This window comes from Ixodes scapularis, unplaced genomic scaffold (assembly GCF_016920785.2).
Source record: "Ixodes scapularis isolate PalLabHiFi unplaced genomic scaffold, ASM1692078v2 PGA_scaffold4__175_contigs__length_147842914, whole genome shotgun sequence".
NCBI classification, from domain to species: domain Eukaryota; kingdom Metazoa; phylum Arthropoda; class Arachnida; order Ixodida; family Ixodidae; genus Ixodes; species Ixodes scapularis.
The window spans coordinates 3,621,832-3,643,723 of NW_024609879.1; the positions used below are offsets into that span (position 1 = coordinate 3,621,832).

Consider the following 21,892-nt stretch of genomic DNA (forward strand, 5'->3'; position numbering starts at 1 on the left):
GAAGACAGTACCTTGATGCAAGTTGAGAAATGTTAATTTCGGTATCGTCCGTTTGTTTGTTTGTTTTATAATTTTTTGTAATGAGTCGTCGCAGACTGTCGCCGCGAAGCGGCGTGACTGATGGGCCAGGTGGGTTAGCAATTTGAATCCCGGACAAAAGCTCACCCGGCAAAAGCTCACCCCTGTTTTCACAGACCCCGACAAAAGCTCACCAGGAGAAAATTTAATGTTGGCCTTAACACGAGTGCGGACAACTTAAGTGCATGCGTGCGACACTAAAAGGCAACGATGAATTAAGTCTGACAGGCGCACGGTTTGTTGATTGGAGTAGAAATAAGTTCATTTATCGATTGGTTCGAAGCGAATGCAGTCCTCCACTAGCTCCAGCAGTCTTGGTAGATCTCGATGTACCTGGAACCCCTCGAAAATATTTTTCAGTCGATTCTGCAGGCGCAGAGTGGTTTTTCGCACCCGCCTCACTGGGGGCGCACCTCTCCGGGCTTATGTCAATGCCGTGGCAACGATCGCCTGATTTTCCTGTAGGCATTCAATCAGCCTCTAGACGGTTGGACGGGCGTGGCCGACAAACTTCTGGAACACGGTATTCCATCCTTCACAGGTGTTGTTCGTCCGGTCTTTACCTTGACGAGTGACGTCGTACGTATTCCACCGTTCCGGGGGAAACTACGGTCGTCGTTGGCGCACATGTCAGGCAAAGGGAAGAATTCGCTCTGAGTGCCGCTGCAGAAGGAGCAGAACACAACGGAAGGGGCCGTTGACATACTTTCAATCAAAGTAGTCCAGCAGGTCGCCGATGTCACCGGTAGACTTTTTCCTGATCTTGGTTAGTCCTTCGGGCACAAGCTGTGGTGGACGGAACGCCAGCCTATCCAAAATCCCGCACACTTTTCCAAATTAGTCATCCGTCTTGTACTTGTCCAAAAGGCCCAACTCCCATTCCTTCAAAATATTTTTAAAAATTCGCAACTCAATCATTTGTACATTGCAGTTTTGCTTCAGTTTCCCCTTCAGAGCACCTTGAGATAACCCTTGATTTCAAATATATTTACGACGCTCATTGACGGAACGAATTTAATTTTCCTAGCCATTCCCTTCAAATATTACCCTAAACCCCATGAAAACCCATGCATTAGTAATGAAGAGTCATTGTGCCTAACCTTTATGTGCGCGTTTAACGTGACAAAAACACAATGAAAAAGAGGGTCGCCAAAGGGTGACATTGCTTCTTCGGTCACTCTTCGGGTTCAAAAACTTCGGTTCACAAAGTTTCTTGGCCGTGACACAAGGTATATACAAGTTTGATGATCTTATCAGCTCCACTCAGTTTCAGTGACCTAAATTTTGGTCTCAAATTATTGCTTCCCTGCCTGTTATGTCGACATCTTTGCATGGGATGGGATGCCGGTTCTCCTAAAAATGGTGCAATGTCCATCGCGTCCGCACTTTATCCCAGCCTGTGTTTCGCCCGGGTAACGAAAAAAAAAAGTGAGGTGAGCTTTTGTCTGGGTCTGCAAAAAAAGGGGTGAGCTTTTGTCCGGTGAGCTTCTGTCCGGTGAGCTTCTGTCCGGTGAGCTTTTGTCCGGTTACCAGCAATTCTGTTAAGAAATGCTAACCCACCTGATCGTCTCTCACTGCACTGTGAAAGCGGCGAAGGCTGCAAGTTATCTTCCACAAGAAAGAGCACACTGCGAGTCTATTACCTTGCGACGATATTACGCATTACTATAGCCTCTTCGCTACCGGTGTACACATTCGTGAACATCCACATTTATGCGCTGTACCTCAAGGAGGGATGTTTGGCGGAATTCAAATTTGGCGCGTTTAGAAGAGGTGGTTGTAGTTGCCACCATACCCAAGAGGCGGCGCCACCTGTCCAGTCAAAGCGCCTTCATGAAAAGTTGAAATGGCGGCATCCAGCTCTAGAGTCGGACAGCGACCACGAGGTAAGTTTTGACAATTATTGTACCTTTTTTCTCACTCCTTGGGAAAAGAGTCATTTGGTAATGAAGTTTATAACTCCCGAAGACGACATGAATTATTTCTAGGCCAAAAAGCACAACGGTTGATTTCAAGCGCATCTTTTTACAATGTGTCACATTTGTGGACAAAGGTTGTGAACATCGCCGCTTCTCTTTCTGGCTTGTTCTCAGCAGCCAGATTCCTGACCGATGATGAGATCGCTGCCATGTTGGAAGAGAGCGACGCGAACCTTTCAGAGTCTGATGATGATGATGATCGTGCTTTGCCGTCATCGGCAAGTGGTCATGACACATCCGAAGATGAAGATGAACCTGAACCGGACACCGCCAACCGGCCCAAAAAGCAGAAAAAAAGCTCCTGGAAGCCAGGAACGTGAGTTCTTGCACTTTGTTGCACTAAATTTTCTCGCACGTCTATTCATAGCATCTTTCTTTCAAAATATTTCTAGTTTGACGTATGGTTAACCTACATAATATCTGATTTTCCAGATTCACAAACCCTGACATGACAGACAGTCACGGTCAAGCAGACGTCGGTTTTCGGGAGCTTCTGTCCCCACATCAGTATTTCGCCAAATATTTTCCAATGGATTTTTGGAGGGAACTCGCTGAACAAACAAATTTGTATTCTGTTCAGAAACGAAATCACCGGTCAGTGAGAACAGACGTAGTTGAGGTGAGGAAGCTCGCTGGCATACACCTACTGATGGGAATTATGAACCTTCCTCAAGTCCAGCTGTACTGGTCACGAGCAACACGCACACCTTTTGTTGCTGACCACATGACCCGAAACAGATTCTATGAGCTGCGCAATAACCTGCACTTTGTGGACATCTCCGCAGTTACAGCACAACAGAAAGAAGACAGGTTACGCCTTGTGCGGCCAATCGTTAGCAGCTTTCAAAGTGCTTGCCGCTCATTGCCGCGCACAAAAGAATGCTCAATCGATGAGCAGATCATCCCATTTTCGGGAAGGTGTGCATTTAGGCAATACCTTCCTTCTAAGCCAAATCCACTTGGTCTGAAGAATTTTGTCTTGGCTTCCCCCGACGGCCTTGTTTTAGACTTCCTGGTTTACACCGGCAAAAATACAGTGACTCCTGAAGACATGAAGTTGTATGGCCTGGGTGGCGCAGTCGTGAAGCACCTTTCAACAACCGTAAGCGACCAGAAGGCGCACCTGTTCACTGACAGGTTTTTCACAGGACTGTCAATTGTGGACTACCTAACTGAGAAGCAAATGTTTTTGACTGGCACTGTGAACGCTAACCGCACACAAGGAGCAGTCGGAAATTTGCCGAGTGACAGGTCAATGAACCGTGGTGAAAGTGCTTGCCTCGTACGCGAGGACGGAAAAGTCTGTCTTGTGAAATGGAAAGATAACAAAGGAGTTCTTTTCTTGTCGAGCGCAGTTGGGTGTGACCCAATTGGTATGTGCAAGCGGTGGTCCAAGGAAGAAAAAAAAGAAAATTACTGTTCCTCAGCCAGCTATTGTCTCACTTTACAACAGGTGCATGGGCGGTGTGGACTTGGCTGACAGGTATGTGGCGTACTACAGAATTAAGATCAAAACAAGAAAATGGACCATTCGATTCTTCACGCACTTCCTTGACCTTGCCGTGTCCAACGCCTGGATTGAGTACCGGCGGGACGCCCAAGAACTGGACATTCCGAAGAAAGAAATCCTTCCCTTACTTCAATTCAAGCAAGATATTGCAGAAACATTGATCAAGGCGAATTCTACAGAAAACAGCAGGACTGAAAGAGCAAGCAACGAGCCCACAATCAACAGAACAAGGCCTGTGCAACTCCCTAACAACGATACCCGCAGCGACCACTTCGATCACTTCCCAGAATATTGCCAGCTCGAAAATGCAATGCGGTGCAGGAAAAAAAACTGCAAAGGAAGAACAAGGGTGAGGTGCATGAAATGCAATATTTTTCTGTGCCTTCAGAAGCAAAACTGCTTCGCCGAGTTTCATAACGCTAGGCACTGATTCCGACATTCGTGGTCGGCCCGTCCATCGTGAACACAACTTATGTCCACGTTTGTGTACATACTTGTTTCAGCTAAAATAAATCAAATTTCTTGACTATTTTTTTTCTATGCATTGTTAAGAGGACGCTTAATAAAAATAGCAAAAAAAATCGGTTGTTTTCAATTGCTTCTTAGGTCGGTAGTGAAGAGGATAGGGCAAGATTTGCTTTAAAATTTCAGGACAAAAATTATATTTACGGCTTTGAAACAGCGCGACCAGTTGGCCTCTTCGACGAGTTTTCCTTCGACGAGTTGCCCTATGACGAATTGGCCTATTCGACGAATGGGCCGCCGACAGGTTGGCCGTCGACGAGTTGACTTTCGACGAGTTGGCTTAGACCCGGCTAAGAGAACACTACCAGAAAGTGAATGGGGTTCGGGATGGACCATCTGTTGTGTCACAGTCATGACTGCGGGTGCAAATCATTATTTGCTTCTTCTACTGTTCTCGCCAGGCACAAAGATAAGACTGTTAGAGAGATAATGGAGGCGGACGCCATAAATAGTTCCGGCACGTGTTGTGTCAGTGTGGCTTCAATTGACTTCGCGGAAAAAGAGTTAGCGTACTTGCGGTCCGTGGCGGGGCCACGGAATTAAATAAATTGAAAGTTAGCGCTCTGTGGTGTCTGTTCTTCCTATGTCCTTGTCTTAAAGCGAAATCATGTTTTCTCACTTTTTTATTATATATTTTAATTTAAGTATTAAGCTCCTCTAGTTAACCCTATCGACTGCATTTTTCTGTTCAAGAAAAATAACGTGAACCTGGTCTCTACGGTTTAAGAGCTCAGAAAAATCGTGCGCGACTTCCAATAGTTGAGTAACGGTCGACAACCCTTTACGATATACGTTCTGGTAGCTGTTTTGCAAATTATAATCACTTCCAAAAGAATGTATATGACTCGATAGTATATGTTCTAGTAGTTAGCCGCCTGTCAATGTTAGTGAAATTGTCCTGTAATTGTTTACGGAAGACGCTTTACTGGACATCAACACGTGTACAACTTTAGAAACCTTCCGGTGATTGGGTAATGAACCTAAATATAAATATTTCTCATAAAAAGTAATAATATAGTGCGACAGTGATTCGGCATATCGTCATAGAAATGCACTTAAGATTTCATCGTATTTCGCAGGTAAGACACTATCCAGCTTACCAACTGATCCTTCTGAAAAACAGTAGGAAGCTTTGGAAGAAGCTTATGGCGAGATACGTGATTGAATGCTTTTGACAGGTCAAGAAAAATTAAATCTGCTTGATTCCTATTATTGATTATGTTTGACAGATAATTCACCCGCTCAATCAACTTAGTGCTTGCTGCGACTTTTTTCTAAAACCGTTGCCCCACATCGTGAAAACAAGTTTTATTGTGTTTAAATGTTGAATATTCAAATGAGTAAAAATTAGACGTTTTAGAGGTTTGCAGCGCATACAAGTCAGGGACACCGACTCGTAGTTTGATGGATTGTATCTATTGATTGCTAACATATCCATTGCTAACACAGTCATTGCTAGCATATTGGAACATTTATTGGCATAGTAAATATATACAAGATACACGCGAGGAATCTTAACAAGACCGAGGAAACAAAAACTTCCTCGTTGCGCTATTTGGCACTGGAGATCCTCAGAAGCCGAAGCACTGATAACTGCTCTTCCTCTAACCAGTTCCAACCAAGGGAAAAGGTGAGCGGTACTGCGCCTCAATGGTCATGCTGTCTCCGTGACAAGAGGTGTTTACCCTTTTTGCCACCGAGGGGCCGTGGCCATTGAAAGTTAGTGCCGACCATCTTTCTCTTTGGCCAAGCTTATTAAGCAAGACCAACAAATAGTCATTCGAGTACATCACAGTGCAGCGTCTAGACAAAGTCTTTGAAAAGTTTGTCATCTGGATCATGTCAAATGTGGTCGAAATAAATGCGACCGTAGGGCTTTGTTCTCTTTTTTCCAGCCGGACACGTTACTGCTTGAGCGTATTGTGTCCGTACCGCTCCGAATGCTCCCAGTCCATTAAACTAAAAGCACGGACGTTTAGATGAGAAGACTGGCGCCGATGATGCCTGGGCAACGCTCATCCTTGAGTCATACCATCCTGGTCATTGCACCCGGGGCAGCCGTCCAGGGTTCCGAGGCTCTCGTTGGCCGTAAACAACCTGAAAAAAAAAAGAAAATCACTATAGTTATTGACAGAGTGAGAACGGCTGACCTCCAGCCAGTGACGTACGCAGGTTGTTTTTTGTTTTTTGTTTCGGAGGGGGGGGGGGGGGGGGGGAATTGAAATAACTCCCCCCCCCCCCCCCCCCAAAAAAAAAGAGAAAAAATAACAAAAGAGCTCACGTTATTGTTTTCTTATTTTTGGATGATGAAACGAACCTTTTGACACATGGTTTCCAAATGATAAATGGAAAAGGTATCCAAGGCAGGTATCCATAACAGGGAAGTCATTTTCATTTTTATTCGCTCCTTCTGACTCACGTTGCCAGACTGCACCACTTCACAGAAATTGCAAGCAAACAGATCGAGATTATCATACGCGCTCGCACAAAAGCTTCAGAGGTACTCGCTAATCTGCCCAGTTTCTTTGACTGTTCTTTCGTTTTTTCGCTCTGTTCTTATCCAAGATAACTGCTCGTGATGACATTTAATCGAGACAACTTTGGTTGAATTTTAAGCACCTGAAAGCTGCTTCATTTTTTAAACGAATTGGGGATAGAATACAAATTCAGTCGTAAACTAAGAGCTGCTCTGAGAATATATTCTCATTATTTTACCGCAATTAAAAGCACGAGCTGTAGTCGTGCTGGCGTACTCATGTTGCATCGATTAATTTCCCGCTACAACGGAGGCCCCCACTTTATTTTAAGGCAAACTAATTTCTCGCTGTCTAGGCCTCAATACAAACAATTTGACAATTAGGAGTGCTCCACGACAGAAGGTGGTTTTCATTCAGCCTTAATGATTTCAGTATTTATTTGCCGGAGATACTACATCCACCGATTCTTATCAGTGATGATGACGTGCGGTACTGAACGCAAACGAGCTGCTATGGTAATCGTACAGTTACTTTTTTTTATGAGCAGATCTTAAGTTGTCACACAAGTCGAAACACTCTTTAAAAGCAAAATAAAAGTTCGACGTTGAAAAGTTGTTGACCGTTCAACTTTTGTTAAGGCAACCTGACAAAAGTAACTGAAACAGCTATTTTTGTATAACAGGGAATCGAAACGGTCAATAGAGGATGAAAGGGCTTTAATGCGAGGCATAAATAACGGAAAAAGATACAGTTCTGTATCATAAATTGCGCTTAAAATTGTAAGAAATCGCAAGAAGTAAGATGTTCTATTTACACGAAATGAAAGAAAATAAATTTCCCAGAAGATAAGCCAAGGACTAGACATTAATTTTTAAGATATATTCTGTTCTAACAAAATTTTAAAACGCTATGTAAAAAAAGAAGAGTGAAACCGTTGAACAATTTTTCAACCCTCTTTACCAAATATAAACAAGGTGATGTAGACCGGTGCAAACACAATAAGCCAGGTTGTATCTGACAAACAGCCCCCCCCCCCCCCCCCAAACACACAAATAAGTGCGTTTTAGATCTCAGGGTTTTCTAGGTGGTTCCTCGTTCAAGATTCTCTACTGCTGCGCTCCCGACGTTTTCTGAGATTTTCAGTGGCTTTTCCTTCTCAACAGCCACTTTCCTGAAGTTACGCAACCATACATCCAACAGTGTCCTTTTCGTTGACATATAATGGCCAAGGCTGTCAATATTTTTCAATACACGCCCGCTTCTTGAAATTGTACAAATGTGTAGTCACGAGATATATACAACTTCAGTGTGGTAATATTCGAGGCGTCTGCGCACTTCCCAGTGACGGGTCCCAACTGAAGCTCGTGGGCTAGAGTTATGTCGACGCTTTGAAAGCTAACATCTTGACAATTTCCATAGAATACGGAAAAAGCAGGACTGTGCTTTTTAGAGCGCAGCTCTTAGGGGCCCGTTTCCGGCTTGAGCGGCGTCGGCGTCGCCGTCGCCGTCGGCGTCGGCGTCGGCGTCGGCGTAACCGCGCGGTGCATCATGGGAAATGTCCCATAATGCACCGCGCGAGCCCCCCACCGGGGTCACGTGACCTCGTGGTGGGGCACGTGACCCCCCGAGGTCACGTGACCCCGGTGCATCATGGGAAATGTCCCATAATGCACCGCGCGAGCCCCCACCGGGGTCACGTGACCTCGTGGGGGGGCACGTGACCCCCCGAGGTCACGTGACCCCGGTGCATCATGGGAAATGTCCCATAATGCACCGCGCGAGCCCCCCACCGGGGTCACGTGACCTCGTGGGGGGCACGTGACCCCCCCCCCCGAGGTCACGTGACCCCCCGAAGTCATGTGACTCCCCTGAGGTCACGTGACCCCCGCCGATGTCGCGTGACCCCCCAATGACGTCATCGTGACTGATGACGTCACCGGCATCCACATCGTCATCATCACTGATGACGTCACCGGCATCCACATCGTCATCGTCATCATCACTGATGACGTCACCGGCATCCACATCGTCATCGTCATCATCACTGATGACGTCACCGGCATCCACATCGTCATCGTCATCATCACTGATGACGTCACCGGAATCCGCATCGTCATCATCACTGATGACGTTACCGACATCCGCATCGTCATCGTCACTGATGACGTCATCAGTGACGTCACTGATGTCGTCACCGGCATCCACATCGTCATCGTCATCGTCACTGATGACGTCACCGGCATCCGCATCGTCATCGTCATCATCACTGATGACGTCACCGGCATCCGCATCGTCATCGTCATCATCACTGATGACGTTACCGACATCCGCATCGTCATCGTAATCATCACTGATGACGTCATCAGCGACGTCACTGATGACGTCACCGACATTCGCATCGTCATCGTCATCACTGGTGAAGTCATCAGTGACGTCACTAATGACGTCATCGGTACCCGCATCGTCATCGTCACTGATGACGTCATTAGTGACGTCAGTGATGACATCATCGGCATTAAGGGCCACGTGACCCCCAAGGTCACGTGACCCCCCCCCCCTGGTTAGTTTAACCCCCCCCCCCCCCCCAGTGCCCTTCCCTCCTCCTCCTCAAGAGCTGCGCTCTAATTCGGCGTTACAGGGAGTTGTAAGCAGCTTTCACTTTTTTGTCCGTAAAATTACCCGCTTCGAGAGAAAAAAAGAGTACACACCCGACTGACTACAATGAACAACATGCTTTCATAGGTTGTGCTATGCGTATCTGTCTGGATGACAGCTGGCGCCGTGATATCTTGAATGACTCAGACCACCGTCTATAATCTAAGGTTACGTAAATGAAGGCGGAGGACGCAGTTTTAATAGATGGTCGGATTTCTTTGTCCCCGGCAGCACGAACGATTGCGAAAACCAAAAGCAGAATATCGCACCCATTGCCCACGCAGAAGAGAAGCAACTCTTTTCAGCTGTAGATTTGCAAAACGTAGAAGAAATGCGACTCCGCCTCAAACATCAAACAGCAAGGTGCTGCGATTGAACTTGATCCCGGCGACGCAGTGGTGCCAGCCGGTGTTTCTTATGTAGCTTATGAAAAAAAAAAAAAAGAAGGAAGAGAGCTTGCGCGTGCACTGAACACTGTACTCGAATGAACCCTTGAGCTAACCTGAGCTATCTTGACGGTGGCGTCGAATCTTGAAAGAGATAGAAGAAAGGAATATGAGAAGAGTGTGTATGCTTTCGGTAGAAACTGCATTTTGTGTCGATATCGATAGTTTATTGCTGCATTTGTTCCTTCCTTAAAAAATAGTGATACCTCTACTTTCTAACAATGAGCAACAGAAGGACGAGGGTCCGGCGGAATGTTCAATTACAAAAACATCCATTGCCGGATTGTTAGGAAGTACGTTAGCTAGACCCTTGAAAACGACACACGCGTCTCCCTTTGGGAAACGCTAAAGCTGACCCATTCACTTTTCCCCTTTGGCTCCCTCTTTTGCTTCCTCCATTTTTTTTGCTGCCTGTTTTTGGCCTTGTTACGGGGTCAGTGTCACAGTTTTCCATAGGGGGACGTGTGTGGCGTTCCCCAAGGGTCAAGCTAACGGATTCCCCATGAATCCATCAATGGACCTTCATGTAGTTTTTTTTTACCCCTTTTTGTACTCTGCCTGTCTGAGTACGTTGACGTTCTTGGATATGGTCGTCCATATCACTCGTGGAAAGAACCACATCCATACCACTCGCGGAAGGAACCGCACCCATATCACTCGTGGAGGAACAGCATCCCTCGTTTTAACTACACACACACATCACAGGCCACGCACCGCTACTACGGAAACAAGAGCGAAGAACAACCGGCGGCGGCAGACCGGCAACTGAGGACGCTCGCATTCCACCGCGCCGCGGCGCGCGCGGCGCTTCCTCCTCCCTGGTTTTGCGCCAGCTGTGCGCGTGACTGAAGAAAACGAAAGGGCTCGTTTTGACCAAAACCAGACGTTGCCTGTCAGTTTGTCAGTGCCGGGGAGAGAGGAAGAGGTTGACGGGTGCTAACGTTAGCGCTTCAGACCAATGGGAGCGTCGCACCAGTCACCCTCTCCCCCTCTTTCCTGCGCTGACAGACGAAAGACACCGCCGGGCGTTTGTCATAACGAGCGTTGTAATGCTGGCGCATTAAAATGTTTGATTACCTTCTTTTAGTAGCAGGGGTAGAGCTGAACGTCCGCTGGTTCTTTCGTCGTTACTTTGTTTGGATGGGTACGTCTGAGAATTTACCTCGTCCATGCACCCTCCCCCCCTCCCCTCAATTCTTTTCGCTGTGATTTGGTTGCGTGCGTGCCCACGAGACGTCGTAGCGTTGTGGAAGGTGGGAAACCCGCGCTGGAGGCGAGACAACTAAAGTTTCTCCCTTTCACCTTGTCACTAACTATACACCGTTCACCCTTATGCTGAGTCTAAAAGCTCCGCCTTCAGCGCGAGCTTAATGGCTTCCGCAGGGCTTTGGTTACGCCTGCCTGCGCGTTCACACTTGTGTTAGCAAGGGCAGAAAACTCGCTCCGAATTCGGAGCTTCTAGTCTCAGCTTAAAGGTGAACAGAGTTTATAGAGTGAAAGAGACCATAAAGTGCTTCGTTCTACTTTTGGCTATTTTTTGCTCAGGGTCGCCATATTTATGTAACCATAAAACATGCATCAGTTTCTTCTACCTCAGACGTGCGTTTTTGCAAACAAAAAAACTTATATCTAGGATCAAATTTGTTTGGTATCTGTAGTGCCGACGCTCCTCCCCGAACAAGAAATCCAGCCGCTAATCGAGTCGCAATAAAGGGGAAGTAGGGACAGTTGAATGAGGCCTTATACCTTACTAATAGCGAGACGAGAAAAAAAAAAAAAAGCCGTTTACAATTCCCTGTAACGCCGGTTGGAGCGCAGCTCTTGAGGAGGAGGATGGAAGCGTACTGAGGGATAGGTGACTCCTCAAGGTCACGTGACCTCAGGGAAGGGGGTCACGCGACCTGGGGGGTCACGTGACTTCAGGGGGTCACGTGACCCCCCTCGGAGGTGACGTCAGGGGGTCACGTGACCTCGGGGAGGGGGTCACGTGACCTCAGGGGAATCACGTGACCTCAGGCGGTTACGTGACCTCAGAGGGAGTCACGTGACCTCAGGGGGTCACGTGATCTGGGGGGTCACGTGACCTGGGGGTGTCATGTGACCTTGGGGGGTCACGTAACCTCGGGGTGTCACATGACCTGAGGAGGGTCACGTGACCTCAGGCGGTCACGTGACCTGGGAGGGGTCACGTGACCATGGGGGGTTACGTGACCTCGCGGTTACGCCGACGCCGACGGCGACGGCGACGCCGCTCAATCCGGAAACGGGCCCCGAAGAGCTGCGCTCTAAAACAAAACAAAAAAACAACCTGCAGCCACTGATTACTTGGGACCCGTTCAAGCCACGCACGCTTGAACGGGACCCGTTCAAGCCACGCACGCTTGAACGGGACCCGTTCAAGCCACCAGGATCTCGTTAGGACATCACTTGGACCTCCAAGTGATGTCCTAACGAGATCCTGACAGAGACTCAATTGACTCCCTCAAACAAGGTTCAATTTTACTCTCTATTAAACGTGCCTTACCGTGTCCTCCGGGAATTTTGCGCACTCAAGGCTTCTTCAAATCTTCGCGCTTGAGTGCGACAGCCCGCGTTACGACCGCGTATGACTTCCCACGGTATTGCTACGGAAACCGAGGTTCGCACAACGCGTCTTAGCCGAACGCAAGGTACCTTCATCACTTTGGTCAAACCCGATCGCATGCCTGAACAAAGCTTGACATTGCGCACCTTAAACGATGCCTGGACCACTCTCGCTGAACACTGGAGGTCCAGTGTTCTGCGAGAGAAACCGTTTCACACATCATGGGTTCATAGCAGTGTTGTGCAAAATACTCAACAAAAAGATTTTGGATACTCAATATGCATTTGAAAAAGTATTTAGAGTAGTATTTAAGTTACTTTTACTACGAACTATCTTGAGTAGAGTAAGGATACTTTGAAAAAGTAATTGAATTACATTCGAAGGTACTCGGCAAGTATAGAGCTTTTTCACAAGGGCGCCGCCATCTTGAAATATCGTCACTTCCAGTATGGGCGAAAACATTGTTTTGCCTGTTTTGCCGCCGCCACGCCAATAGAGTGCATTTATGAGATAAGCGTAACCGTCACCCATTCCTGTTTTTGTCTCCCCTCTATTTTTTTACTATTTGCAGGTTGAAACGTTTTAATATTTTTTCAACGCCCATACCGGATATGCCTTCTTTTCGGTCGTGGGCGAGATTAAGCGGAAAAGGTATATAGTTGCAAGCTAGTCAAAAGGGGTGCTATACTTGTGATGCCTTCGCTGAAAATAACATTCTTCTGTGATCTTCATGACTTTGGATACACGACTACCTTTCCTCTTGCGTATAGTTCAGGGTCATCAATGATCATGAGTCCACCTTAACAAATGTCTCCTCTGGTGTTCCGCAAGGGTTTGTTGTCGGGACTCTGCTGTTTTTAATATTTATCAATAACCTTCCTTCCACCATTTCTTCTAAAATATGCCTCTTCGCAGGCAACTGCGTCATCCATAACAAATTAACATGTGTGCATGATGACAACCAGCTACAAGATGATCTCTTAAAAATTAAGCAATGGTGCAACATCTGGTTGATGTAACTAAACAAATCCAAACGTAAATTAATTCGCTTCGCCAGAAAGAAATCCATCCTATATCATCAGTACTTCCTCGACTCCGACCTAATCGAAACCGTTTCAATGTATAAATATGTTGGTTTAAGACTAATATCAGACCTCTCATGGAATAACCACATCGAAGTCATGCATGCTGACTCATCGAAAACTCTAGGCTTCATCTGGCGTAACCTGCGCAGTGCTCCTCCACTCGTCCGCAAATGGCGTACGACACGTTCATCAAATCAAAATTAGAGTAAGCAGCTTCCATCCGGAGTCCCCATCAGGCCTACCTGATCAACCACCTGGAGGTAGTAGAAAACTGGGCCGCTCGTTTCATCTTGTCCACCTATGATTTTTCTGTCAGTGTATTCGCGTTAAAAAAAGTCAACTAACCCTGTCTTCTTTGCAGCTACGCAGAAAACTCTCTCGCCTCTGCTTCATAAAGTCTACTATCATTGCCCCGACCTCAAGAACTCTTTGTTATCACCTCCTGGCGGAACATCTTCTGACCTTTGCAACTCCTGCACAATCAAACGTATATCCGGTTCCACAAACGCATTCAATCAGTCTTTCCTTCCTCAAGCCATCTGTGACTGCAGCAGCCTACCATACTCCATCGTCACCATCGTAGACCTTAAAGTTTTTAGAGCGCAGCTCTTATGGGCCCGTTTCCAGCCTGAGCGGCGTCGGCGTCGGCGTCGGCGTAACCGCGCCCCTCCCTCTCCTCCTCCTCCCCCTCCTCCTCCTCTTCCTCCCCCTCCTTCTCCTCCTCCCCTCATTGTGTAGTATGGTCCGGGCGGGTCACGTGACCTCGGGGGGAGGGGGTCACATGACCCGTTTCCAGTCTGTGCGACGTCGGCGTTGGCGTCGGCGTCGGCGTCGCCCCTCCCCCTCCTCCTCCTCTCCCTCCGCTCCTCCTCCTCCCCCCTCCTCCCCCGCCAAGGTCGCGTGACCTCGGGGGGTGACTCCCCTCCCCCCGCCGAAGTCACGTGACGGCCCGCCCAAGGTCATGTGATCCCGTCCCCTCGAAGTCACGTGACCCCCCGGACCTCTGCCCTCTTCCTCCCCCTCCTCCTCCTCCCCTCATTGTCTAGTATGGTTCGGGGGGGAAAGGGTCGCGTAAGAGCACAGCTCTTACGCGACCCTTTCCGGCTTGAGCGGCAAGGAGGAAAGCAGTACGAAGGTGGAGGAGGGGGGGAGAAGAGACGAGGAGGCGGAGGCGAGGGGAGGGGAGGAGCTTGAAGGACGAGGAGATGGTAAAGGAGAGGGAGGGGGAGCAGGAGGGGAGGAGGACTAGCAGGCATGATCACGAGGGAGGAGGAGGAATATACCCTCCACTCCTCCTCAAAAGCTGCGCTCCAATTCGGCGTTACAGGAAGTTGTAAACGGCTTTCACTTTTTTCTATAAAGCTTACGGGTTGATTTTACTTGTTATTAGTATTTTGTTTAAAATATGTATGCTTAAAGGGATACTTCAACGAAATTTGAAATATTCCCGTCGTGTTCAAAAATAGGTTGAATATGATCCACAATATCCGTAAATGACAATCGCACGTTTGTGTTTTGAGCCTGGTGGCTGTATTTTTAGTTATAAACGGCCCACTCTGGCAAGCGCTCGGAGAAGGCCCAGCGGAGACCACGTGACATCCAACGCAATCGTGACGTAGGTCGTCTCAAGACGAGCAAAGCTACGGCGAGGCTGACGTCGAGAGAATGGCCTAGTCATTCCAGCCGCCGAAGCGGCTGCTTTTGTACGAATTTTGAGTGACGGGTTAATCTTCTGCAATCTTGTAGGGGGACAATAGCGACTTCTGCGACACACAAAAGGCATTCTCGGGAAGAGGGGAGTTCCTCCTGCCCTTCTTCTCTCGTCGTGGCCGAAGGCGAGACAACCTCCGTCACTAGCTGTCAAGGTTCCTAGACGGGCATTACAAGCGAGGCGTTAGCGACATCCACCAGGTGCTCTTTGCTAATCGTTTAATTCGTTTTAAAATTCCTTTTCGTGACTTTTTTTTAACAAGATATTGGTATGTTCCATGTGATACTGCTTTTTTGAACACATATAGACCAAAAAATGAGGGCCGAAATTTCGTTGTAGTATCCCTTTAATGAACTTGACTTGGATTTATTAATTTGTTTTTTTTTCTTGTTTGTCTTGATTGGCATAACATGTATTTATCCCCCTTATGTGATGTCCTAACCGGGCCCTTAAGGTCAAAATAAATTAAATGAATTTCAGCAATAAGTTTGCAATATGCCTTGACACGCTTCGACGGACTTGACACATAGTCTGGCATTGCATATCTCAAACAGCCGGACTAGAAGCTGATCAGGCAGCCAGACTTGATATTGAGTGCCCGTGTCAATGACAAACGTGCACATATCGGCTACAGGAAAGCAGCCTCTGTCGCTGATGAAGAGCGTGTAATTTGGCTCCTCAGCCAAGGGTGAAGAGGAACGCCAGTACCTTCAAACGGTCAAAAAATATATTAGGAAGGTCAAGAGGGAAGCACAACTAACACAAGAGAGTATCCACAGAATTGCTTTCAACCCCTGGCTACACCTGGCGGAAAACTAGGTTGGACGATTCTGAGAATGAAACAATGTGCGCATTCGGACAGAGACAAAAGAAACGCTTTTGAACGAGCCCAAATTTATGCCCCAATAGGCACACAAGGGGCTTTGGGAAAGTCCAATTTAGGTCACTGCAGCTCAATAAAACCAGAAGGATCTAGCTTCCTCGTTCAAACGAGGAAGCTACAGGAAGCGTTCACAGACGGGTGTAGTGCGGAAACTATGTCGTTTATATAAATTAAAAACAGCAAAGGACCAAAGACGCTCCCCTGTGGTACTCCAGATGTTACGTCTAATATCTCTGAGCAGCTACTGTTGATTTCGATAAATTGTTTACAACACTGTAAGTAAGACCTTACCCATCTAACAATAAAGGGATGAAGACCTACACGTTCAAGTTTGCAACTAGCTTTCCGTGGGGAACCAAGTCGAAGGCCTTGCTTAAGTCAAGAAAAATAACGTCAACTTGGCCTGATCTGTCTAGAATGGATGAAAATTCATGAACAGTAGAAACAAGCGGGGTAACCGTAGATAATCCCTTTCTAAATCCGTGCTGATGACGCGAGATTATGTCATTCGCGTTCAGGAACTGTGTAATTCGGTTAGCGATGATATATTCTGGTAGGTTGCAGGATGTGCATGTAAAGGTCTGTTCACACGATGCATCTTTTAGGCGCGCAACAGTTTCGCGACACTCAAGTTTCGCGAAATGTGCTCGTTCACACGTACCGCTTCACGTGCAACAACGATGATGTTTAGACTCGCGAAAATAGTTTGGGCGTTGACCATAAAGTGGCGCTTCAGTTGAAAGCCAACATCATCATCATCACCATTAGCCATTCAGCGTCGTGTCACTTACTTCCATTTACTTAATTTACTCTTAAATTGTCATTTACTAGTGGTTGAATTGTCATTTACTGCCATTTACCTTATTTACTGTTGAATATGTATAATTTGGATGGAGGTTGACAAAGAAGAAGCCTGTTGTGGAAGTAAATGAGAGCTGTACGCTGCGCTGGTTTTGAGACGGTACTGTGTACGTCGCTTTTTGTTTCCTTGTCTCAAGGGTTTATTTCTTAATTATGACTAAAAATAGACGCGAATTATCATCATCACCAATTACGTCTTCGTCCATCGCTGGATTTTTTTCCCGATATGCTACTCACTTTTCCTTCAGTGGTGCTTGACGTGCTTGCGGAAGCGCCGGCAGTATCCATCGTTCGTGGTTTCGGTTTTTTTCGGATTTGGCTCGGCTACAACACCGGCAGTGAAGTGGTCTTCTCAAACAGCTCGCTCCCCCCTCAAAGGCCACGTGAGAGCGTTTCTGAGCGGCCATTGGCGGTGCCCTCAGAGTGATTGACAGGACTCGGCAAAGTTTCAGCAAAAGCTCGCTCCAGAGGTGAGGTGTGCGCGCAACTTTTTTTAGATGCGCGCGTCCTTTTCGGACTCGTTCAGACGGCGCAACCATTTCGCGAAACTACGTTTCGCGACACTAGATGCGCGAGAAAAATGCATCGTGTGAACGGGCCCTAAGAGAAATAGGCCGGTAGTTGCATAACGCAGCTCAATCACCCTTTTTGAACACAGGTACTACTCGCGCCATTAACCAATCATTTAACAGAGTGCTGGAGGAAAAGGATACACGAAAAATGTCTGTTAGAAAACGTGCCAGCATTTCAGCATACCAATGCAGAAACGCGTTGGGAATCTTATCAGGACCACAAGCGGTTTTTGCTTTTAAATTTAGCAACATCGCAAATACTGCCTCGTAAGATATGAAATCGGCTTGCATGAAGGATGGCGCGCTTTCGGCACAATTGATAACGTCATGGTTGAAAAAAAAAAAAAAGACTGAAAGTAGACGTTGAAGTTCTGCGCAATTTCACTCTGGTCAGTAACCAATTCGTCATTAACCTTGACGTGATCGATCGGCTTTTTCTTGCCACGGAGATAATTCCAATATTTCTGGGCATCATTGGTTATGAAGCTTGTTAGTGTGTTGGAAAAGTAAAATTCCTTGGCGGTGTTGAACTTGGGTGGAAAGTTCATTGATCAATTTTTGAATCAACCCTTGATTACTGTTTTTGTTTTCTTTAGTCGCTTAATTCTACGCTTAAAACGAATAACTCCCCGGTTAATCCAAGGATTCGTTTTACCAATGCGCTTGCGCTTGGTTGGAAGAAATTTATCCAGGCAATAAGTACTCATTGACTTAAACTTGTTCCAAATGACACTTACATCAGAATCTTGAAAGTCATCCAAACAGAGCTCTAAAAAATCTAGAACACTTTCATCATTAGCACGCGAAAATTTTTAACAGTGATAAAAGCACATTAATTTTTTCTGACTGTTTTTCTGACTAAAAGACACAAGTTTATGACCAGAGAGACCTTGTTCAACTGTTACCTCGCAGTCACTTATGCCACGACTAATAAATACAAGCTCTAAAATTGAGCAGCTGGAACCTTGCTCACGTGTCACATTATTCACAACTTGAACTAAGTCATATGCAAATATAATATCGAAAAGAAGCTCAGTAGTTTGGCAATGTTTAGAATATAAATGTGACCAGACAATATTTGGGAGATTGAAATCACCAACCACGAGAAACCTAGAGTTACGATAAGCAGACATGTGGGTGTATAGATTATACAAAAAAATCAAGGCGGGGATTTGGAGGCCTGTTGTACACAGCGTATAAAATAACAGTGTTTCCCCAACAGTTCACTTTCAAACCAACTCTCGTGATCGTCAATTTGGTTCAAGAGCACTGCATCAATGCCATTCTTAAGTACATCATCCCCACGGGAAAGACGGTCTCTGCGGAACATTTTGTAGGAATCGGATATGACGCTGTCGTCGCTAATGCCGTCATGAAGCCAGGTTTCAGTAATAACTGCTATATGGGGGTCGTGGGAGAGTAATAGAAGTTTAAGCTGCTCCACTTTGTTTACTATACTTTGGGCATTTAAATTCAGAAGCCGTAGCTGCTTTCTTACAACACTCGCTTCTCGCCATTCAACGGGTTCAGGTTGTATAACAGAAGGGAGTTTCACCAGCTGATTGGTCAATTCACCCCACACGTAGAATTTATTGTTTACCCGAAGTTTATCGTTCACGAGCGATACTCTTTTTCCCGCAGTTTTGTCAGCTTTTGCATCTCCCACAATAGCCCACGCTTAGATAACGTACACTGTGAGTAATCGCTTCTTATGTAGATTGTTGTACCTTTCAGTCGACGCTTCGAAGAACGGCCTGTTTTTCAGTGTAATCTTGGAAAAACATGATAACAGGCCTTTTCCCACTAGTCTTGCCTAGTCTGTGTATTCTAGCGCTCGATGAACACTGTACACCCAACTTGCTAACCAGGACATCCACTATGACCTTGCTTCTCAATTGTTCCTCTGTTTCATCGGGAGCCTCAGGGATGCCGTGAATCAATAGATTGGAGCGCCGACTTCGATCTTCCAAATCTGCAATCCTATGGTTTCGTACGTTTATGGTTCTTTCAAGAGAAGTTATAGTGCAATCGAGAGCATCGATTTTATCAGCCTTAACCCTGAGCTCCCGCTGAAGCTTGTACATGGTCATTAAAGTTTCTGTCAAAATCACTGATCAGGCTATCAGTTTTCCCTTGTTGTGTTTTAATATCAGCAATTTCACTGCGTATGGCATTTTGGCCGACCAATATTTAGGTAAACATTTCCTTAGTTGTAGGACCAGGATTGCTTTCAACGTCCCGACAGACCAGTAGTTTGCACACATTCACGCAAGCATACGCTACACTAAGACAAGTCCATAAGCACGGCACAATCAGAAGGAACACATTGCCAGATCGAAGGCAAGAGGTATTATGACTAACCTGTACAAAAAAGAGCGAAAATTTGGCAAACATGCTCTTGTCGGTCTCGCCGTGCCCAATGAAGACGAGCTGGTGAAGCGGTGCCTTTATAGCCGCTGGGAAAGTTGAAGTCACGGCGCCGCTGAAGAGTGGACGGTGCTGCTCCTCCACGGTGGCGATCGGCAGTGTTTGGTCATCCTTGTCGATAAGCTGGAAGGTGCCGATCTCCTTGATTGCCGTACACGTGCTGTACCAGACAGGCGATCCGAGAAAAGGAAACAGGAGGGCCTGTACGAAAAAGAGCAAAGATTTGGCAAACATGCTCCTGTCGGTCTCGCCGTGCCCAATCACTAGTCGCTGCTTCGTGGCGGGGTGACGAGAGAGGGAACGGCTTCTCCCACTCGCCCCCGCCGCGCTCGTGTAGACTGCGAAGCCTCGATATACGCGCGACGTTTTGTTGTCTCATGAAGAAGAAAAACGTGCGACGCCGTTACGCCTGAAGGCAGACCTAATACTGAAGACAATATTAGAATTGAAGCCGGCTGGAAACTGTCGCAGTTCGCCTGCATACTTGATTGCTCAGGTTGTAGCCTGGAGTTCTATAAAAAAAAATACGCATACACGTCTTCGTGCTTAAGTACGCCCCCACAAGGGGCGCCTACACTTTAGGTGTTAGGTGCTTGGTGGGTGGCGTCACTACGGACCGTAGCCACGTGGGCCGCCATACCCAGACGCAGGAAGCACCTGCTTTAGCAGGGGCTTGGTGAGTGGCGTCACCACGGACTACGAGCCATCTGTGTTCACGCACCCACGCCTGGCTGTGCATGGCTTAACCCATATATCCGGGGAAAGGGGGATCATGGTAATTGAGCTGAGCCCGTGGTATGTTTGGATTCTTCGGTGTCCCCCCGCGGGCGAAGAAACATACCACTTCGGCCCCTATTTCTCGTAGACGGGTGTCTTGGCTTGGTCCGACCAGGATGATTCAGTCAGTCACCTTTATTCACCTCTCTTTTTTTTTTACCCTCTTCGTCTTCTTCTTTGCCTTCATATTTCATCTTCATTAGCAGCAAGGGATAACCCCGGGTTGTAACGGATCCTTTTCTAGACCCAGACTTGGTTATAGTTTTTTGGTAGCACTAGTAGCCGTAACTGTGCCAGCCAAGCGACTCTTGCTATAACACATTACCGATCTCCTTGTTGGGCTTAGTGATGGGCGGTGTGCCACAGATTCCAAACACTCTTTTCCTTCGTATGGCTGCTTCTTCTTCAAAACACAACTCCGTGCGCCGCCCTAAAAGGGGTTACTCCGTTCTTACTTTTGAAAAAGCACCTGAACTACGAAAGTTCCCAAAAATGTTTGTCCTTCAAGCCCTAGATGGAAGAAAACTCACTGACTAAATTCTCGCCTTTTCTTGTGTCTAGATGCCTTGATGTCATCAATGGCAAAGCTTTCAAGGCGATAAAGCTTTCTCGTATCCTTCTCGTAGAAGCGGAAACAGAAGTTCAAAGCAGAACACTTCTAAAACAGACATGTCTAGGCGAACACCAGATAAGGGTCAGCCCACATCGGACACTGAATAACGTCCGAGCTGTTATCTCCGAGGCAGATCTCATAGACTGCAGTGAGGATGAAATCCTGGCTGGACTCCAGAAACAGGCAGTGCTGGATATCAAGTGAATCGATATCCGTAGAAACGTATAGGAGTAGCCAACCAAGCATTCGATCCTGACTTTTGAGCTGCATACGCTTCCTGCGACTGTTAAAGCTGGTTACCTACACTGTGAAGTCCGAACCTTTATTCCTAATTCACAAAGATGTTTCCAATGTCAGCGCTTTGGGCATGACTCGCGGAACTGTCAGAGCCATTAAACTTGCGAAAAAGGTGGCAGCACTGAACATGTTGCTGACATTTGTGAGAATACCTTAAAGGGATGCTAAATCAAACGTTTCAGTCTCTATAATAAGTGGCGCACTATCTTTCCATGAGTCAGCAGCCGCCGGTGTGCGCGAGCACACGCAACGAAATAGACGTTATCATATCCCCCATTCACACTTAATAAGCTTGAATGGGGAATAAATTTCGTTGCGTGTTCTCGCGCACACCGGCGACTGCTGAATCATGGAAAGCTAGGGCACTGAAATGTTATAGACACTGAAATGTTTGGTTCAGCACCCCTCTAAA

The 21,892-nt window shown here is 46.9% G+C and overlaps 1 protein-coding gene across 1 annotated transcript; it reads left to right on the forward strand.

The window, feature by feature from the left end:
- The first annotated feature begins 1,924 nt into the window (after positions 1-1,924).
- On the forward strand, positions 1,925-4,176 carry LOC120842547 (piggyBac transposable element-derived protein 3-like). Its single transcript, XM_042293344.1, has 3 exons — positions 1,925-1,964; positions 2,067-2,373; positions 2,490-4,176. Exons 1-3 carry the CDS (start codon positions 1,925-1,927, stop codon positions 3,535-3,537), a joined length of 1,395 nt encoding a protein of 464 aa, XP_042149278.1. The 3' UTR covers positions 3,538-4,176.
- Positions 4,177-21,892: the final 17,716 nt, after the last annotated feature.